This window comes from Octopus bimaculoides, chromosome 4, assembly GCF_046866305.1.
Source record: "Octopus bimaculoides isolate indiv1 chromosome 4, ASM4686630v1, whole genome shotgun sequence".
NCBI lineage: Eukaryota > Metazoa > Mollusca > Cephalopoda > Octopoda > Octopodidae > Octopus > Octopus bimaculoides.
Window position 1 is genome coordinate 75,504,132 of NC_142931.1, and position 23,421 is coordinate 75,527,552.

A 23,421-nucleotide genomic window follows, 5' to 3' on the forward strand; every position below is an offset into this window, starting at 1 on the left:
ATTTTTTATCCCATTCTGTTAATTTATATATATATATATATATATATATATATATATATAAAGCACCCACTACATTCTCGGAGTGGTTGGTGTTAGGAAGGGCATCCAGCTGTAGAAACTCTGCCAAATCAGATTGGAGCCTGGTGTAGCCATCTGGTTCACCAGTCCTCAGTCAAATCGTCCAACCCATGCTAGCATGGAAAGCGGACGTTAAACAATGATGATGATATGACATATGACCAATGGGTTTCTTTCAGTTTCCATCTACCAAATCCACTCACAAGGCTTTGGTCAGCATAAGACTATAGTAGAAGACACTTGCCCAAGGTGCCACGCAGTGGGATTGAACCAGGAAGCAAACTTCTTGCTACACTTGTTTAGCTCGTTTTTATTATCCATTTGGTGGAGAGACACCCTCATTATAATTGTTTTGTTTTGTTTTTAAACTCCACTAGATATTTTAAGCACAATTAGTCATTTAGATAATGATTATTCTTACTAGAAACAATGTAACTTTCATTAATTCAGTACAGTAAAATTGCTAGCACTCACCTATTTTACTATCTAACTTCCATGTTGTTACATGTTTCTTCCATAGTCCTTTATGTGTTCACCTAAGAAAATCTTACAATCATCTACTCACACCAGGATTTTGGTACTCACAGATCAGGTCTAGTACAACCAAAAGATGTCCAAAGTTGTCATTGGATTGCTAATAATTAAACTCCATCTCCTCTGCATTTTATATTTGATATGTTTTGATTCATATATTTTAATTAATTATAATTTCACGCTTCTGCCCCCACACATTTCTTCTACCAAAATGAGTCAGAATTTCTCTCATTGCTGTGGGTACCTTGCTACTAAATCAAGTACTAACGCTTGCTTCATAGAAAAAAACATACAAACAGACGATTATCTACGTTGCCAATGAGAATCGTCTGCGTCTCAAATTATATCTATCTTTTCTACAGGATAAAAAATTTTTTAAATGAAAAGTTTAATAAAATTCACGAATTACAAATTCCAGCCTTGAAATGTCCGCCATTTCACCCCAGCTTAGTCGACACCAATTACTACGGGAAATAACTCTGAATGTAGCTAACGTAAGAGTTATTTCCCTTAGACCATAAACTATTTTCCTTAGCCTGTAATAAAATTTCCTCTGATCTTATAATGCAAGTATATAGATGGCAAGATATCTAAGTAATTTGTCTATGGATTAAATAATTAACATTTTATTGAAATTCGTAACTCCGAAGGTAGAAGACAGAAAGTTATAGGGTGCATATATTCGAAAAAGACAGGATTATATACACAAACTGAACAAAGGATTATCAATTAGTGTATATGGCAGAAAATACTTTCAAATGGTAATATATAGGATTAAAGTCATTATTTTCATTTCTATTTGATAGGTATTCGTTCTGTTTAGTTAACGGGATTACTTCAGGTATTCCATTGATTATTTGGGCTTGGAGTTGGAGAAGTAATTGCCGTTAATTAAATTTTAAAAACTGCGAAGATTGGATGAGAAATTTAAAAATCTCTTTTCTCCAAAATAATGCTTAATACAATTTATGTAACTATATTTTAAAATTAAGCTCATTTGAACTGAATAAATAACGTTTATTAAAACATCCTTTGAACGAAATAAAACATTTACTAAAGCTTATTTTGAACAAAATTAATAAAGGACATTTATTATTAAAATTATAAACTGTATTTATAAGCGATTTTTGTTACGTTGAGCTTTCTTATCTAATAATTGAGTTAATATTATTTACAAGAAAGCTCGATTAAAGACAAATTTCTAAATTTCTTGGATGACCCTAACAAGTTTTGAAAAATAGTCTAATCGCAATTACCTCCCTTCTAACGCTTTTCACGATCTTCATATTAAGACAAATATCAAAAGAGTATATTAATGGTATTAGTCTTAAATCCCAGATAATGAAAAATAGATTATCTTAAGATAGGCCAAAGGCCACAGAGTTAAGAACGACTCGGTTGATTAAATTTATTCCAGTATATGATTGGTACTTAAATTTAGCATCCTCGGGTAACCACGATGAGACTTTCTAATACGTCAGATTTCAAGGCCAAAACATTCTGACAAGTCAGTAGTCGATTATACCTACTCCAGTACTTAACTGGTATTTTATTTCACCGAACCAGGACGGATGAAAGGAAAAGCTGACATCAACAGCATTTTAACTTCGAACGTAAATATCTGAAACTGGATGCCATGCGGTATTTTGTCGGATGAGCTATCAATTTTACAAATCCATCGCTCACATTTATTCATTTATTTTTTTCCCCCTCAAATTTTCAACATAAAGACATTACGAAAAAGTATGGTTATTTAAAATGTCTCCGATAAAAGACTGCAAATCTTTCACTGACACTCGGAAGGTTCAAAAGACAAAGCAGATTTAGAACTCAAAGAACGAAAAGGGACATAACTAAATATCACACTATATCAACAGGCTCATCGTAAATGCTGTTGAAATATTAAGTGAAGGTCGCCTTGAGTGATGTGATATGTTTTTGTCATGATTCAATCTAAAGTGTTGAAGGGGATTTTAACAGTTGAAGCAAATGTCACGGATGTGACAGATGTATCAAATTATTCTGCTTGAAAGGGGATCATGTGACTAAAAGGTCACAGAGAGCACAATGCCATTACATGTCCAGCAGAATTATGTGTATTGATATTGGGAGTTATTTCCCAGATTTATTGTATTTATTGAAACCCATTTATTCATCCAAGTGAGAACAATTGATTTCTTGATTTCAAAGAGGAAATCTCATTTCTATCGTTTATTTTTTACGTTTTTTCAGTCATTGAACTGTGGCCATGGTGGGATTCCACCTTGAAGGGTTTAGACAAACAAATCATTGACCCCAGTACATTTTTTTTTTTTAAGCCTGGTTCCTATTTTGTTGGTCTCCTTTTTTCCAAACTCCTAAATTACAAGGATAGATGTGAACCAGTAACGGTTGTCAAGCAGGGGTGGGGGACAAGCACACACACATAGGTATATGCATGTGTGTGCGTGCGTGCATGCATGCACGACTTTCTTCCATTTCTGTCAACCAAATCTACTTCATAAGCCTTTAGTCAGCATGAGGCTATAGTAGAAAGTGCCACACTGCAAAACTGAACTCAGAACCATGTGGTTGGGAAGCAAACTTTTTAACATGCAGCCACCCTTGCATTTTTTGTATTGATTTCTTTATCTACTGTATGATATATAGGGGTTCCTTCAGTTTCAGTCAACCAAATCCACTCATTAGGCTTTGATCAGCCCAGAGCTATAGAAGAAGTCACTTGCCCAAGCTGCCACACAGTAAAACTGAACTTGGAACCATGTAATTGGGAGACATGCAGCCACCCTTGTGCTTTTAGTATTGACTTCTTTAAATATTTTCTGCAGAAAATAACATTAGCTGGCCTCTAAGACTTTGAGAGAAATACAACTACAAATAAGTGTCATGTTTTATAGTCAATAATGTGCTAGATCTGAATTCAATGGCCAAGTCTTCAATAAATTAGCAACACAAATACTGACAATAAATATTCAGCAAACTGCAGATAAGAAAAACATAAGGATATCAAATATTACAAATGTTAAAATTCGTTTTACTTGTTCCAATCACATGCTTATTAATGAGGGCACAGAAAAACGGAAAATAATGGTGGAAAGAATATACAACCGAAGTGAATTCAACAAAGCAACATCAGTGTAAATACTGATTTCTAACGTAGATACAAAAACAAATTTACAAGAGAGGAGTATAATTGATTACAGCTCTTGAGTGGTACTTAACAGGAAAGCATCTAAGTTACACACATACATGCATGTGCGTGCGCGCGCACACACACACACACACATGCATACACACATGCACACACATTTTTGAGCAAATGCATACATTGTTTAGAGAGTTAGATTGGCTCTGTGTAAAGCCTTTCCCCATTTTAAGAAGCTTTATGTACAAGCACTTCATTTTTAACATCCTTATTATACGTTTCATACTGTGGCTGGCTGCAGTGAAAAAAAGCAACACAGTCAATGAAAAATTCCATGACATAATAAAGCCATGTGTCATCAGGGGTGATAAACCATTTTCAAACCAGCTGCAAGAGGTATCCATTGTCCTTGCAGGAGTGAAAAGCCACATCTACTCTGCTTTAAGAGAACCACCAGGTGATGGCACTGCTTGAAATCAAGGTGCAGCCAGGAAGGACATTAAGCCATAGAAATCATGCCAAAGAAGACATTGGAATTTTATACAGTTTTCTGGCTCCTGTTGAACTATCCAATTTAGGCCAGCATCAAAAATAGACATTAAATGATGATGATTTATATAAACACTATCTTTTTAGATCTGCTACTAACTACTGAGCCTTCACAAAGGAAAAGAGAGATAGACAGACAGACAGAAAAATGGAAAATGCCCTACCTATTTGAAGACAATGGAAATATTTACGAAACATTTCATATAATTTTTTTCTTCAATTTTAAGCTAGCTCCTGTGGAGGGCTCTGCATTGGACCGTGAGCCCAACAATGGCACTTCATGCATTGAGTACATATTAAATTTTATTAAACTTGAACAATATTTTTCAAGCATTGAACAATTTTCATCAAAACAATGATATAATTTGTCGACTTGGAACTTATTGCAAAGCTGCATGATAAACAACATTTTTTTGTCTTCCCATTCAGGGGTCAGTACAAATAGCTTGTTTCCCTTAAACAACCAACATATAGCAGGCCATAGGCAACAATAAACTCACCTTTTAAAAGTGCAACAATAATTCTTCTGCCACCACTTAATTTAAAGACAATTTGATGTATGTAGGGCCTTACTTTCCAAACAAAAAATTATTTGTAGTAGCTGGTATATATCAAACCCCCTGCTTGTAGTTTCAAAGAAAATTACACCACTGTCGCTAAAGACTATTTTAAAGTGCAATTTTTATGGTTTGGAATTACTCTAAACATATTTGACCATAAAGATTTCAAAATTTAGTATTTTTTAAGGTAATAATAAAATTAGTCAAATCTATTTTCATGCAGTCGGAGTAGACTAAGTTTCCATAGCTCCGACGGTATAAAAATAGGTCCAACAAATTTTATTAATATCTGAAAAAAATACTAAGTTTTCAACATTTTTATGGTAGAGAGTTATGAGAGATAATGTATGAGAGAGTGAGTTCAATATGAATTTCAGTTCCGAACATTAGGAAGCATGTGTTATGGTTAAATTATTTGATACAGTTATAATATTTAGAGAAAGATTTTTTTCAAAATGTTTATCTTCGAAATTACTTTTGTAAAAAGTTATAATATTTAGATAAATACTTTTTCAAAGTGTTAGGATTAAGAAAAAACCAAGAATGATGGATAGTAGTAGAGTCATTGAATAGTGAGAGGTCAGAGGAGTAAAGTTGGAAAAGTGTGACACACTGACACACTGACATTTGCTTTTGCATTTATTATTATAGATATATGGGTGTGAAGGCAGATGGCTTAGTGGTAGTCAGCTCATGATCATAAGGTTGTGAGTTCAATTCCCAGCAGCATGTTGAGTCCTTGAGCAAGACACTTTAAGACATGGTACTCCAGTTCACTCAGCTGGCAAAAATAAGTAGTACCTGCAATTCAAAGGGGACGGCTTTATCACATTCCGTGTCATGCTGAATCTACCTGAGAACTATTAAAGGTAAGCATGTCCGTGGAGTGCACAGCCACTTGCATGTTAACTTCATGAGCAGGCTGTTCCATTGATCAGATCAAATAGAACCCTTGTCATTGTAACTGACAGAGTGCCATTTATGTATGTATGTATGTATGTACGTACGTACACATACATACGCCTGCATGCATGCATGGGTGAACAAAGTTACAATAAAGTAGCACACAACATGTTTAGTTGCAGTTTTAAATATTTAATAACAGGATGACTTGACTCAAACTCCACTTTACATGGCAAAATCACATTTAAAACCATGCTAATCACTAGCATTAAATGTGTATGCAATAGGTTTATAATTTAACAATAAGTGAATAAACAAATTTGCAATTGATGTAGTACTTTCCAAAAGTCAAAAATATCAGTAAAATGAAATTAAATTGTAAGAAAATAGAAGAGAAAGAAAAACGGTGGAGGGGGGGGGGGGGGTGGCATTGTTCAGAAGCATTTTTAGTGACACTGAGAATATTGTTAGAAAACTGAGGCAAATCTTACAAAAATATCATAGCATGTCAGTGCACACAAGGTGAACTAACATTTTTTTGTTGCATAACTGAAATTTATTTAATAGGAGTGGCTGTGTGGTAAGAAGCTTGCTTACCAACCACATGGTTTCAGGTTCAGTCCCACTGTGTGGTACCTTGGGCAAGTGTCTTCTCCTATAGCTTTGGGCTGACCAAAGCTTTGTGAGTAGACTTGGTAGATGGAAACTGAAAGAATCCCACCATCTCCTTGTTTCTTTCTGTGGAAGAGCGTAGGCTCGAAACGTTAAAGACTTTTTCAATTCCCGAGTGTTATACTAATACATCTGTTTGTTTTCTACACCACCTGTCTTCGTCTCTTGTTTTTTTGTGAATTTCCCTATATATATATATATATATATATATATCATCATCATCATCATCATCATCATCATCGTTTAACGTCTGCTTTCCATGCTAGCATGGGTTGGACAATTTGACTGAGGACTGGTGAAACCGGATGGCAACACCAGGTTCCAATCTGATTTGGCAGAGTTTCTACAGCTGGATGCCCTTCCTAACACCAACCACTATATATATATATATATATATATATATATATATATATATATATATATATATATATATATATATATATATTTGTGTGTCTGTGTTTGTTTCCCCACCATCGCTTGACAACCAATGTTGATGTGTTTACGTTCCTGTAACTTAGCGGTTCAGCAAAAGAGGCTGATAGAATAAGTGCTAGGCTTACAAAGAATAAGTTCTGGGGTAAATATGTTTGACTAAAGAATAAAAGTAAACAAACAATAAAATAGACACAAAAACAACATAGAAAGGAATGCAGCCGAAAGATACAAGATATTTTGTTAGGCTTTCTATGGATTCTGAACATTCCATAGTACATATATACTTGTATTATTATCATTATTATTATTATTATTATTATTATTATCTTTTTACTTGTTTCAATCATTGGACTGCAGCCATTCTTGAACACCACCACCTTGAAATGTTTAATCAAAAAGATCAACCCCAGGACTTTTTTTTTTTAATCTTATTCTATTCTATCTTTTTTTTTTTTTTGCTAAAATGCCAAGTTATGGGGATGTAAACAAACCAACACCAGTTGTCAAATAGTGGCGGGAGACTAACACAACACAAACTACACACGCACATATATATATATCAACAAAAGATGGGAGGCAGCGTGAAGAGCAACATAACAAGGAAAAGTTTATATATTTCAAAGTCAAATTATTATTATTATTATTATCATTATTATTATTATCGTTATTATTATTATCATAGGCGACAAGCTGGCAGAATCATTAGCAGGCCAGGTAAAATGCTTAGCAGCATTTTGTCCTTCTTTACATTCTGAGTTTAAACCCCACCATCGTCGACTTTGCCTTTCATCCTTATGGGGTCGATAAATTAAGTACCAGTGAAACACTGGGGTCATTCTAATCGACTAGTCCCCTCACATAAATTTCAGGCCTTGTGCCTATAGTAGAAAGGATTATTATTATTAGTAGTAGTAGTAATAATAATATTAGTAGCAACAGCAGCAGCAGCGGTGATAGCAGCAGTAGTCATTTTGTCATTGCATTACCCATCAAGACTACCAATATCACATTCATAAACTTCCTAATTAAGAGACTAACAAAAAAAAAAAAAAGAAACCATGATGGATTTAGCGACATAGTTACTAAACACACACACACACAGTGATTAACATACACACAAACTAATTCCTATTCTTCCATTTGGTGTTTGAATATACTAATTAAATAAATTGTTGTTATGAGACAAAAAAAAAGCTACATTATCTCCAAACTTGTCTTCTGTGTAAGTTGGGAATGGCATTCATTGTTTGAAGAATCCAATCTGTTGATTCGCACATAACCACCTGCCAATATCGTATGAGTGTGTGCGTGTCTGTACATATATGTATATGTTTTCATGTGTAAGTAGAGCAACTAATCAATAGCATCCAGCTGTGTCCTAAATGTGATCAATATTTATTGACTCTGCTCAACTGATTATTATTATTATTATTATGTCAGGCTTTTAATGTCTATCCAGTCAATATGTCATAGACTGAGCCAATTAGAGAGCCTTTACATTATATTACAAGCAAATAGCAACAAAATGTTCCTGAAGTTATAGCATGTGAACTTGAAAGAAAGAAGCGCACATTAGATAATGTCAAATATCCCAAGTCAGACAGGATGATTGTGGCTGGAATGCCTTTGATTATAAGTCTTCTCAATCAGAATTGACAGTGTGGAGTTAACCAACAACAACATCATCATCATCATCGTTTAACGTCCGCTTTCCATGCTAGCATGGGTTGGACGATTTGACTGAGGACTGATGAAACCGGATGGCAACACCAGGCTCCAGTCCGATTTGGCAGAGTTTCTACAGCTGGATGCCCTTCCTAACGCCAACCACTCAGAGAGTGTAGTGGGTGCTTTTACGTGTCACCCGCACGAAAACGGCCACGCTCGAAATGGTGTCTTTTATGTGCCACCCGCACAAGCCAGTCCAGGGGCACTGGCAACGATCTCGCTCGAAAATCCTACAGGAGCCAGTCAGGCAGTACTGGCAACGGCCACGCTCAAAATGGTGCATCTCATGTGCCACCCGCACAAGAACCAGTCCAGGGGCACTGGCAACGATCTTACTTGGCTTGCCGGGTCTTCTCACGCACAGCCCATTTCCAAAGGTCTCGGTCCGTAGTCATCGCCTCGGTGAGGCCCAATGTACGAAGGTCTTGCCTCACCACCTCAGCCCAGGTCTTCCTGGGCCTACCTCTTCCACGGGTTCCCTCAACTGTTAGGGTGTGGCACTTTTTCACGCAGCTATCCTCCTCCATTCTCACCACATGTCCATACCAGCGCAATCGTCTCTCTTGCACGCCACAACTGATGCTTCTAATGTTCAGCTTTTCTCTCAAGATACTTACACTCTGACGGGTATTCACATTGACATTACACATCCAACGGAGCATACTGGCTTCATTCCTTGCGAGCTTACGTATGTCCTCAGCAGTTACAGCCCATGTTTCACTGCCATGTAGCATGGTTGTTCGTACGCATGCGTCATACAGTCTGCCTTTTACTCTGAGTGAGAGTCCCTTTGTCGCCAGCAGGGGTAAGAGCTCTCTAAACATGTTATGGATTATAATCTATTTTGTCCTTACTGTACGATAACTATCTGATCTATTCAGCTGTGCTGTACAGATTCTGGTCTATCTTGACCAAATCTACTGAATAATATTTATCAAGCTATACAGCATTGATGAACATTGATACTCAACCAATCTTTGCTTATGAACCCTCTTGATTCTTGTATTACATGAGTGGACCTTCATAATCATTCAATGTTTAAAAATATCCAATTATATTTTTATAATTGGCACTCTGTCGGTTACGGTGGCAAGTGTTCCCATTGATGAGATCAATGGAACAGCCTATTCCTGAAATTAATGTGCAAGTGGCTGAGCACTCCTAGACACGTGTACCCTTAATGTAGTTCCCAGGGGAGATTCAGCACGATACAGAATGTGACAAGGCTGGTCCTTTTGAAATACTGATACATCTCATTTTTGCTAGCTGATTTTTATGATATTTTTAGGAATTCTATACAAAAACTTGTTAGGGATCATATTAAAAAAGCTGTTAAAATACTTTATGTATTGTAGAAATATAATCAGTTTATTTTATTCTTTTACTTGTTTCAGTCATTTGGCTGCAGCCATGCTGGAGCACCACCTTTAGTCGAGCAAATCAACCCCAGGACTTATTCTAGTATTTATTCCATTGGTCTCTTTTGCCGAACTGCTAAGTTACAGGGACGTAAACACATCAGTATCGGTTGTCAAGCAATGTTGGGGGGACAAACACAGACACAAACATATGCACACACACACGCACACACATATATATATATGTATTTATTATTTATTTTTCTGGAGAACATCATTATTTTTCTTTGTGATTGAGTCGTTGATGACCTCTTTCTAGCATATTGGAGGTCCACCTAGTGGTCATCCCTTATACACGTATATATATATATATATATATATATATATATATATATACACGACAGGCTTCTTTCAATTTCTGTCTACTAAATCCATTCACAATACTTTGGTTAGCCCAAGGTTGTAGCAGAAGACACTTGCCCAAGGTGCTACACAGTGGGACTGAAACCAGAACCATATGGTTGGTAAACAAGCTACTTACCACACAGCCACTCCTGCACATAAACTTTAACAACAAAATATTATATGGAACCCCTAAGGGTCATATGGACCCTGGTTGAGAATTTCTGGTATAGACTGTGGTATGCTTGTTAAGGGGAGTATGGACATTATTCAATATCTACAGGCTAATTTAAGGTGGCAAGCTGACAGAAGTGTTACCATGCTGGACAAAATGCATAACAGCATTTCTTCTGCTTTGACATTCTGAGTTCAAATGCTGCTGAGGTTGACTTTGTTTTTCACCTTTTCGGGGTCAGTAAAAGAAGTACCTGTTGTGCATTGTGGTCAATATAATTGACTTAAGACCTCCATCAGTTGAGGCTGATCATATTTCAGCACAATTATGAACAGGTCTGGGCAAGTGTTTTGAAAGAGGATGGCAGTCATCCATACATGCAAGACTCCCCCGTCTCCACACCATCAATGTTTAACCAAAAGGAAGAGTTAGCATGCTGGACAAAGTGCTTAGCAGGAATTCATCCATCTTTACGTTTTGTGTTCAAATTTTGCTGTCAGGGGTTGATGAAATAAGTACCAGCTGAGAACTAGAATCGAAATTGAAGGCCTTGTGCTAAAACTGGAAACCAATAGTGAGGGGTTGCAAGCAGGCAGAACTGTTACTGCACCAAGCAAAATGCTTAGCGTCATTTTGCCTGTCTTCATATTCTGAGTTCAAATTCCATCAAGGTTCACTTTGCCTTTTATCCTTTCAGGGTCAATAAATTAAGTACCAGTTGAACACTAGAGAGGATTTAATCATCTTAGCCCCCTCCCCCAATATTGCAGGCCTTGTGCCAAAATTTGGAACTGAAGTTAATCCATAAGAAAGGTTGGTGATTTCAGCCCATACACCTTGGCACATAAATTGTTGTGACAGGTGTTGCAGGCAGAACACAATGAAAAGGAATAGATACCACAAAGTATCCTACCCAAACCTCAACCAGTTCTGCCAATCCACCACCCTGGATTGTTAATTTCTTATCTATCCCAAAACAATGAAAGACAAAATTAACCACAGAGAGATTTGAACTCAAAGAACAGACAGTCAGAACAACTATCATAACATGTTCTACTATCTACAAACTACATACTGTCTCTCATCTCTCTCATTGTAGGAAGCATATATAAACAATAGCTACCTTCACATTATAACCTTATTAAATCATATGACCAAAAATATGTGACAATCCCATATTGGACAAGAATAGACAGAAATGATTTTTTAGCAGAGTTCATGTTATCAGCAATGCCAGCATCAAAAAGGTCATCAGTTCAAAACTTTTGTGATAACTCAGAAGATTCTAGATTTGTATTCTTATGACTTAGACTATAGAACTTTGGTACATCATAATAAACATTGTGTTCATAATCCTTCAATGTGTTTATACTAGGATATAATACATACACACACACGCATGCATGCATATACATCATCATCATCATATCCGTCTTTAACATTTGTTTTCCATGCTGGTATTGGGTGAACAGGAAATAATGAAAATGGTGAACATGTATATACATATATATAATGCATGTGTATGTGTATTATAACTGAGTGGTTGGCGTTAGGAAGGGCATCCAGCTGTAGAAACTCTGCCAAATTAGACTGGAGCCTGGTGTTGCCATCCGGTTTCACCAGTCCTCAGTCAAATCGTCCAACCCATGCTAGCATGGAAAGCGGACGTTAAACGATGATGATGATGATGATGATGTATAAATGTGTGTGCATATATATATATATATATATATATATATATATATATATAGTAATAATAAGATTCCTTGGATGGAATATATAAATATTTTAATGCATCACTTTGTGCATTTCCACAAATCACATATTTTTTAAGATCATAGTCCATTACAGACTGCACTGTAATCATCCCAGGAATATGGACTACGATCTTTAGAAAAGTGTGATTTGTGGAAATGCTTGTAGTGATGCATTAAAATATTTATAAATTCCATCCAAGGATTATTATTATCATTATCATTATATTTATCATACATTATATCAGCACAGCTTGGTGCAACTCCAAAACACTGGTATCTCCAGCTGGCATCAATAGGCTGTAACCGACATACTAAAATAGCTTTTTTATATGCATATTCAAAACATTTCCCATAAACGAACTTAAAGGATATATATACATATAAATATATATTCAGTGCATGTGTATTTCTTTACTATTGTTTTTTTTTTTTCAACACAGATATTCATCATGGACTTACTGCAGGGTAACATGACCAAATCTTCTAAGATACTGAGTCATTTTTTTGTGAGGGAGATATGTGTACATGCATGCAAGCAAAATCTGAGTCCAAAGTAACATTCAGTAAATATGTAGTATAGTTGCATGCAGTTCATTTCATCCCATCCCCATTTGTTTTTCGTTTGTGTGTGTTTGTATGTATCTGTAAAAAAAAAGACTGTGATTTGTCTAGAGCAAATTAGAGTTGAACTATTTGAGAGTCAGGAGAAAAAAAAGAAAACTTACCTTTTCTGCTTCATCATTTCTACCTAACAAACTGTAGACAATTCCAAGATTCAGGTAAGCCACTGTAAATAATAATAATAATAATAATAATAATAATAATAATAATAATAATAATAATAATAATAATAATAATAATAATTCAAATAATAGTGCTCCTGGGAACCGCTTATATCCTAAGAAAAATATTGTCAATATGATTCCAAAAACATTTTAATCTGTGAATATTATCAAAAGTACTATTAAATGTACATAACAGTAAACACCTTTTACTGTCATTTTAAGATCACACTTATCATCTTATCATCAAATTACTTTTAAAACAAACTTAATTTTCTTATGTTTTGACAGACACTCTCTAGAACAATATTCTGTGCCAAACCAAAAATATGGTACCCTAGTCACAATACCAACTTCTAACTTGTCTCTGGAGGTCTCTGGGTAAGACTTGGAGTCAACTTGTACAAATACAAAGCAAAAGCCAAATATATAATGATGCTGATGATGATGATAATAATAATAATAATAATAATAATTTGTTCTTTTATTGGCCACAAGGGCTAATATAACTATACATAAAACAACATGCAATAACATAAAAGACAACACAAGACAATACAAAGGGTTTTACTGTGTGTAAACAATAAAAGCAATCAAAGTTAAACAATATAAAACTCATAAAAGAGAAGGCACTCTCAGGCTACTCATGGAAAACCCACAAAAACCACAGGTGCCTGACCAACCAGGCAAGAGCCCTTCTCCTTTTATTTCTTCACAGGTGTATACTCAGAATTGGTCCTTTCACACTGGCCTTTCTTCCAACATTCACCCACCTTTCAATAAACTTGCTAGAAGATAACACTTCCCTCTTCACTCTCAATTTCCTTTTGAAGTGAAACTTGAAGAAGTCAATGAGAGCTCTATCAAACAACAATGTATCTCTCCTCATGCCTTTCAGCCTTGTCCAATAATGATAATGAAGATTATCTATGGAACATAATACTGTAGTGATATGGAACTGGATAGCCTAGTCTAGTCTGTGCAGATTTTCTCCAATGATATTAAGATGGAGTTTGGGCTCCTAAAATGTGCTACGATGGTGATGAGCTGAGGAAAGCTTATCAGAACAGAAGGCATAGGTTTTCCAAGTGGTGAGATGATGAAGGCAATTCAACCTCAATCCAGCTATAAATACCTGAAAATACTTGAGGCAGATGGAATTAAACATAGCATGAAGGAAAAGACAAAAAGAAAGTACCTTCAGCAAGTGAGAAAAATACAGGCTTTACAGCTGAATGCTAGAAACGATTTCAGCAATAAACTCACACACAGTAGCAGTAGTTCGGTATAGCACTGGAATTCTGAAGTGGACAGAGGAGAAGCAAAAGGAGACAGGAAGTCAAGAAAGCTCCTAACAATGCATGGAGCCCATCATCCATGTGTAGACACTGATCGTCCATACATGAAAAGAGCAACTTGAGGAAGAGGACTGATAAGTCCAGAAGAGCTTAATGAGATACCTAGTCCAAAGTAAAGAGACCTTGCTAGTGTCAGTTTGGAATGAAGGAGTATTGAAAGCAGAATAAAAAAGGAAAGATGAAGGAAGAAGTACACAAAGGACATGAAGAAGAATTGCACAGCAAGGGACTACACAATCAATTCCATGTAGCCACAACAGAAGCTGCTGGGAAAATATAGGTGGGATTGGCTGAAGAAAAGAACACTAAAAAAAGAGACCAAGAGCACTATACTGGCAGTGCAAGACCAAGCTTTGGCTATAAACTGGAGGGTCAACTTTTGGAATGAGCAAGTGTCTCCACTGTGCCACATTTGTAATAGAGTGAATCAAACCATTGCCCATATCACAAACGAATGCCCTAGACTTTCCCCAAACCACTACAAGTTGTGGCAACATGATCAGGTAGCAAAAGTGCTACATTGGAAACTGTGCAAAAAGTGGGGGGGGGGCTAGAGAGAGGCAAGATGTGACATGAGTACAAAACACAGAGAGTGGCAAAGATAGAGACTAGCAAAATCTTCTGGGATTTCCCAATCTAAACATATCAGGTGCTAGAGCATAACAGACCAGACCTAATGGTGGTTAACAAGATGCACCACATGCTATGCTCCTTTGACCCACACATACTCAAGAAGGAAGATGAAAAACTAGATAAATACAACCCTCTTAAATACGAAATAGCCCAGCTATGGAAAATGAAGGTGAAGATAGTGCCAATTGTTGGGTCTTTGGGGACATTATCAGAAGGCATCAAGAGGAATATTAAGGAAATTGGAATAGAGTGCCAGTAGAACTGTTACAAAAGGTTTGCTTCCTTGGCACGGCCAGAATAATCCAGAAAGTATTAGATAGCTGAAAAGAATGGATAGCATGGTGCCGTAGGCTGCAGGTAGCAAGCCCACTGTACATGCAAGAATCCAGGAGTTCCAACAAAACCAGTGATAAAAAGAAATAATAATAATAACAACAACAACAACAATAATAATAATAAAAGGAACTACTTGAGAATGATCGCTGGCTTATCATCCCTGCAAGTGGAAACAATTGTTTTAACTGGTACATCTCGCATATGGAGAAGAACATTGTTAGTGTGAGAACAATTATTACCCAAGTATTTAAATTTTTTTCTCACATGACATTTAATTTTGAAAATAAACAATCTGATGTGTTTAGTTTAATAGCCTAGCAATGTATATAGTGGGCTTCTTTGCCCTAGGGGTTGGGAAGACACTCCGTAAGAAATGGAAACAAAACTGAACGGAAAAAAAAATCTCATAATAGTAATCTCTATTAAATCCTACTCTACTATCTTGAAACAAGAAGGACATACTGTATGATGTAATCCTAGTTGCACTTAGGGTAGAATAGTCACATTTGGAACAACTCTGATCACAGGTCTACTAAATCAAGCTTGACATAGGTTCTGAACCACAACAGCAACTAAATTATAACAAAATCTAAAATAACTGGAAAATAACTTAGTAAACCAAGAACTTACCTTTTACTTCATAACATTCCTTTCTACTATAGGCACAAGGCACGAATTTTAGTGGGGAGGGGTCAGTCGATTAGATCAACTCCAGTACGCAACTGGTACTTAAGTTATCGAGCCCCAAAAGGATGAAAGGCAAAGTTGACCTTGGCAGAATTTGAACTCCGAATATAAAGTCAGATGAAATACTTCTAAGCATTTCGCCCGGTGTGCTAACGATTCTGCCAGCTCACCACCTTGTACTTCATAGTAATCAACATACAAAGGTTAAAATATCTTTTTATAATTTTCCATTAAGAGATAAAGATATTAAAGCACATGTCCTAATCTTTCATCGTAATCTTTTACTTGCTTTAGTCATTAGTCAGTGGCCATGCTGGGGCACCACCATGAAGAATTTTAATCATACAAATCAACCCCAGTACTTATTCTATTGGTCTCTTTTGCTAAACCCCTAAGTTACGGGGAGGTAAACACACCAAAACCAGTTATCAAACAGTGGTGGGTGATAAACACACACACACACACACAGAGGTATATATATATATGCGACCCTGATGAGATGGAGTATCCAGAAATTTGTAATATGTTGTAATTTGTTACAATATTTTACAAGACATCTGATGATGTGGTTTATTTTTCCGGGATACCCTATTGAAATGTGCATAGGTTTGGCTTATTGTGGTTGTTTCTGTTATTATAATTGTTGCTGCAATAAAGTATCTTCAATGCATTGATTTTGAGCTCTATCCTTTAAGAGACATGTATATATATATATATATATATACAATGGGCTTCTTTCAGTTTTTGTCTACAAATCCACTTACAAGGTTTTGATCAGCCCAGGGTTATAGTAGAAGACACTTGCCTAAGGTGCCATGTGGTGGTTGGAAATCAAACTTCTTGCCACACAGCCATGCTTAACTGGGTTTGATTCTAGTACAAAGTGGCATGTCATGTAGTAAACCAAGGCACTTCATTTCATGATGCTCCAACCTACTCAACTATAAAATGAGTGCTAGCCACACACTAGTGCAGTTTCTCTCTCTCTCTCCAACTGTTACATCATCAATGATCTGCTAAGTCAAATATGAGTTAGTGGGAGTATGTCTAAGTCTGTTTGTGACTACATAGGCATCAAAAACAATTTAGCATTAGCATGGTACATGTGAACAACTCTCACTCACTTGCAAGTGACAGCTGCCTGTACTTGTAAAGTCCACTCAGCTGAAAATGAAAACTAACAGTAGCAGCTGTGAGTGTTGGGGGTAACCCTGCAAGCAACTGGCACTTTGTCATGCATTAGGAGTAGCAATTGCTCAATGTTCCAGTCTCGCTTTAAAAGAAACTTACTATGGTAGGAAGGTGGCGAGCTCGCAGAAACGTTAGCACGCTGGTATTTCGTCTGCCGTTACATTCTGAGTTCAAATTCCTTCGAGGTCGACTTTGCCTTTCATCCTTTCGGGGTCGATAAATTAAGTACCAGTTACGCACTGGGGTCGATGTAATCGACTTAATCCCATTGTTTGTCCTTGTTTGTCCCCTCTATGTTTAGCCCCTTGTGGGCAATAAAGAAATAAGAAACTTACTATGACAGTCAGTTATAATTGTTTCACACCTTGATGAAAAGATGCGGTTGACTGACAGAATAGATAGGTACTTACTTGTGAGTTTCGGACGGCATAAAATTGCTGTCTTGTAGCTCTCTATTGCTTCATGATAACGTTGCTGATCTTGTAAAAGAATACCTCTGGAAAATAAAGTGAAATGTAAATTAAAATTTATTTTCAAAAAAATAGTTATTTCTGTTTAATTTTGTAATTTTATCTGGATTTCTTGAAATGAGTTATCATTACCAAATACAGTAGAGACCTGAAGAAGGTTGGAGAATATACTGACTGAAATAATGGTTCCAAATTTTGGCACAAAGTCAGCAATTTCTGGGGAGGGATTAGATTGAGTACATCAAACCCAGTACTCAACTGGTACACACTGAAAGGACGAAAGGCAAAGTCAACCTTGGCAGAATTTGAACTCAGAATATAAAGATGGATGAAACGCTGCTAAGCATTTTGCTTGGCATGCGAACAATTCTGCCAGCTCACTGCCTTTATTGGCCTGAATATTGGTTTCAAATTTTGGCAGAAGAACAGTAATTTCAGGGGGAGGGATTAAATCAATTACATCAAACGCAGTGCTCAACTAGTACTTATTTTATTGACCTTGAAAGGATGAAAAGCAAAGTCAACCTCAATGGAATTTGAACTCAGAACCTAAAATGCTTAGCAACATTTTGCCCAGTGTGCTAATGATTCTGACAGCTGGTCACATTTATTGACCTAAATATTGAGACCATAACAACTAAGACAAAGACACTAGTTTCAATGTGTCAGTGTATAATAGTCACCATTAGACAATTATTATAAAGAGTTCTTGCTTCTTGTTCATCATAATATCTCAGGTCAAGCTTGGTTTTGTGATTTAAATTGGGTGACTGAATTTGTGAAGAAGCCTGTTAGACAGGCTGTACCTGTTCATGAGTGATAAAGTTAATCTGCTACACTGTTTAATGGCACCACTTTAACATCTGGAAGCCTTTTTATTGAACCCACACTGTTGCAAACATTCCAACCAGGCTTTCAGACTTAGAATAATCCAAGAGTTTTATTCCTAGTATTCCAGCTATCTAAAAGACAATGCAAAAATATCATGAGTACTACCTTTCCTCCCTCTGTCTAAGCCATAAAAAGAAAACAGCTAATTGTCACCAATTCACGGAGATCCATTGTAGCTTTTACTTATAGTGTCCTGTAACATTAAGCCAATGAGAAATAATTTTCTTTTCTGAAATAGCCCACTGGTCTATTGCAGATATAATTTTTCCTGCAGAGGGATCGAAAATCAACAGCAATCAAGCTAAAGAGAGAAACCTAGATATGTTTGAGAAATCTGGATTTGTTTATACAAGGCCTGACCAACTTGAATTACATTGTGGGCCACTTTAATCACAGAAAGTGTTTTGAGAGATGCTTGTATACTGACAGAATTGAAAGTATTTTGCTTTCTCATGCTATTTTAACAATAATGAATGAATGATTGTTGATCCAACATGAAATATTATTGTTGCAAAAACAGTAGTATCTTCCTTTTTTACTTTTCATTACAACCTTTAATTTTTGATAAAATATTTAAAATGTTTGTTTAAATAAACCCATTTCAAGAAAGTATCATGCGGGCCACAAGATAAAAGTCTGCAGGCCGCATGTGGCCCGCAGGCCTCAGGTTGGCCAGCCCTGGTCTATACTAAAGGCCTCTTTTTCAGGCTACTCAAAATGTTAGAACAGTCAAATCTCCTTCAAACTACCATCCTAAAAACAGACCACAGCATAGTGTAGTCCAAAGTATATTTATCCTGGAAAAACAAGAAAAAGTCAATAAAATAGTACTAGCCAGAATGTTTCTAACTATAGATCAGCTTGATCAGAGACCAAGTCGAAAGTACACAAGCTGGATAGAATAAAGAACAGGAGAGATATGCTTGATTTCAGATTTGCTTGATCAGGTTTGATCTTGGGACAAAACAGCAACAAAGCAAAAAAAGGTATAGGGAAAAAGGATAAGAGGGGCTAACTGTGCCATTTTATATCATAAAGGAACACTTGATCAGTTAGCAACAGAAAGGGCATCTAACTGTGAAAATACTGCTTCGAGAAGACTCATGTAATCTATGCCAGCATGGAAAAATGGACATAAAATGATTGTGGATAATGATGATGATGATGATGACAGTGATGATGATGATGATGATGATGAGGAGGAGGAGGAGGAGGAGGAGGAGGAGGAGGAGGAGGAGGAGGAGGGCACCACTGTCACCAACAATGTTGACAATGATTTTGAATAATGAAATTGCTATTTTTATTTCATCTCATAAATTCAGTCCTCTCATCATCAATGAATCAACATCATGAACTAGGCTTCAACTCCAAAGGACTAAATGTCAAATGTTAACAGTTTACATTAGATAATTTAATTTAAAATTATTTAATCTATAATTTTAGATTAAAACTACTTCAAAAAGCTATTTCTGCTACACCATCAAAAGAAAATAAGAACAAAAACAATAAATTAAATGTCTGCAATTTTTTTTTTTCATTTTGGCCTGCTTGATTGGAATTATTTATTCTTTTGTTTGTTTGTTTTTATTTTTTTGATTATTTCCTTGTGGTAAAGACAATTGTTGTTACCAGTACCAATTTTACCAAAAAAAAAAAAAATGACAAAAAATTTGAAAAGCATAAAATCATCAAAATTAAAAAGAAATTCTTAAAAAAAAAAAAAATTCAGAAATGTTTACAAGAAAAGAACTATCAAAATATAATTTTCTCAGCTATAAGAGGTGGGGGAATGTGTGAACTTTGGCATGGCAGAAATCACAACAGAATTGGGGTTTTTATGTGTTAACATTTAATCCTAGGGTCAATATAGAGTTAATGCTGAGTCCTATCATTTGTTACACAAATCATTTTATGAGACATGCGTTTATGTGAAAGCATACGTATGAATATGTATGCGTATAAATGTATGAAGGTGTGTGTATGTGTTACGTATGCATGAATGTAAGTATACATGTGAGAGAACATATGTATGCATGTATGTGTGTGTGTGTGTGTGTAAACATCAATGAATTAATGTTAGTGCACATTTGTGTGTATGTATATGCAAAGAGAAAAAAAAAAAAACTCTAGAATTCAAGTGTGTGTGTGTGTGTGTGTGTGTGTGTGCGCGTATAATCCATGTCAGCTTGGAAAATGGATGTTAAATGATGATGATGATGATGATGGCAATGATGTGTGTGTGTGTGTGCATGTATCTAAGTATGTGAGATGGCATGTTTACATGTGGAAGAATATAAGCTTGTGTAAGTATGCATGCATACATATACACACATGTATGTAATGTACTTATGCTATGAGTGTGTGTGTGTGTACTTATGCTGTGTATGTGTACTTATGCTGTGTGTGTGTACTTATGCTGTGTGTGTGTGTGTGTGTGTGTGTGATGTCACGTCTGCGTGCATTGATCCTTGTCTTGCTGGAATAATCCCACAGGAGCTTCAATTAAAAACTCTCAAATTATGAACCTAAGACCTCAGGGTTTTTCTGATTACAGAAGGATGTTTTGACAGTATTTCAGTTTCATCATGCTGAAAATCATTCAAAGCAAACCAGATGGTGATAAGGAGGGGGGAGTTGGGGGGGAGTTGGGGGGGAAGTGGGTGGTTCTCTATTCTTCACCTCTTCCTTCTACCACTACTACAATATACCATTCAGTGACACCTCTGGCACCACTACCAACATTAACAACATCACAACCAATACCACCACCATTACTACCACCCACACCATGCAATACCCTGTCATTACTTCCACCACCACCACCACCAGAAATATCACTGTCTCCCACCAGCACTACCAACACAACCAATACTACCACCCTTATCACAGCCCACCATGTAATACCCCACTGCTTCACTACTTCTATCACTACCATTATCGCCATCAACACTACCATCACCAATACTCTTCCACTACCAACATCTCAAACCACCACCACCACCACCACCACCACCACCACCACCACCACCACCACCACCACCACCACACCACAGACAAAAGCAATGTACTTGCTATTCAATGTCATTGCTGTGTTCTGTAGACAAGATATTTAACACTTAACAGCTCAGATATAAATTTAATTGACCAGAAAACAAATACCAGTCTAAAGGTGTAGATAATAGCCTTTGACATGCTAAGTACTCCATATTCCTCCAATCTGAAACAAATAAGAACCTTTCGTTATGCTTCTCATCCTGTCACTATTCATTCAGTAACATCTGTATCTGTGTTCATCGGTCTCTCTCTCTCTCTCACTCTCTTTCTCTCTCTCTCACACACACACAATTTATTTGTCCTTACTTAATTATAATATATCTGCTGATACATATCTTCTAACCTTCTTAACAATCTATCTACATGTCTTACCTACCTATCTATCCTCCTTACCTACTTGGCTATCTATCTATCGATTCATCCATCCATCCACCTACCTATCTATATACCTATAAATCTACCTACCTACCTACCTACCTACCTACCTATCTATCTATCTATCTGCATTCATACTTACCAACCTGTCTTGTTAGTCTTGTTAAGCGTTGCTGTTTTGATGGGTTTTTTTCCCCAACTCTGAAGCGGGGCATACTGCCATGCTTCTTAACCTATCCCTCATTACCTAGTCTTTCTCCTCTCACTAAAACCCATCGTTGATACTGATTGTCTTCCAGTTCCCAAGATATAAGTACCATCCAGTGCTCCAGTTGAAGGTTGTTTGACATATCAATAAGGATCTGAGCATTCTAGAATCCAAATGCTATCATGTCTTTTCTTTCTTTCATCCACAAAATGTAACCCCTGTACTAAGACTGTGAATGCAGAAAATCAATCATGGAAACTGAGATGGTTTGTGTTGAAGTGTTGAAGTGCTTAAGGCACCTTTTCTAGCCTTGTTCCAATGCAAGGTGATTAAAGTGGTCCAAAGAAAAGACTCTTCAGACACAACTGCAGCTGCTAAGATGAGGACTGCAGTTGTCCTCATCAAAATATTTGGCAACTATCATACCATTTCATGGTTAAAATATCCCTGATATTTCAATCCTGCTTCTGTAGCCATAAGATGATTGCCAGAGGACTTTGGAAATGGAAGGAATCTGGAATATTCTTGAGAGTTGTGCTTGAGTGATGTGTTGTTTAGTGCATAGAAACTGTTGCACATCAATTCCCTCACTATAATTTACTTTCAAGAGAAAGTCAAATATGTTATTCCAATAGCAAAGAATCCAAGACAGCTGTAAGTGGCAAACTATTGCTATTATCACTCTGCTGCAGTCATCAACTGCACTCATAGCTATTGAAAGTAAGTGATCTAGCCTTGCCTGTTACACAGGACATTTGATATCATTGCGTCCTTGGTATGGGAAGCAAGAAAGGTTGTCAGCACTTGATCAAGGCATCATCTTAAGTTTCCAAAAGCAAGGGATGACTTCCAAGTAGTAGATATATATAAACAAGGTAAATTCAACTATTTCTAACTATTTCTCCATAGATTAGAGAAAATGATAAACAGCCTTAATCAATTTTCAAACCTAAATGGATTCTCATCAGAGGTGTCTATACCACTTTGACCAATCCCCAAGAAACAAACACCCAATTTATTTATACACTCTACAAATCTAGGAGCCAGAGAGAAGTGGAGCTGCTAATTTGCATGTGGTGAGAAGATTGCTTCCCAACCACATGGTTTCAGGTTCAATTTCCTATTGGGACACCTTTGGCA

At 36.4% G+C, this 23,421-nt stretch overlaps 1 protein-coding gene across 1 annotated transcript in view; it reads right to left on the bottom strand.

Annotated features, from left to right (window-relative positions):
• LOC106879721 (protein O-mannosyl-transferase TMTC2) overlaps window positions 1-23,421 on the bottom strand; it is a 143,648-nt gene that overhangs the window by 8,110 nt on the left and 112,117 nt on the right. The window contains exons 5-6 of the mRNA XM_014929400.3: window positions 17,694-17,779; window positions 13,022-13,083 (exon numbers count right to left, since the gene is read on the bottom strand). Of these exons, the coding sequence (XP_014784886.1) occupies window positions 13,022-13,083; window positions 17,694-17,779 (148 nt within the window). The remainder of the gene's footprint in view (window positions 1-13,021; window positions 13,084-17,693; window positions 17,780-23,421) is intronic.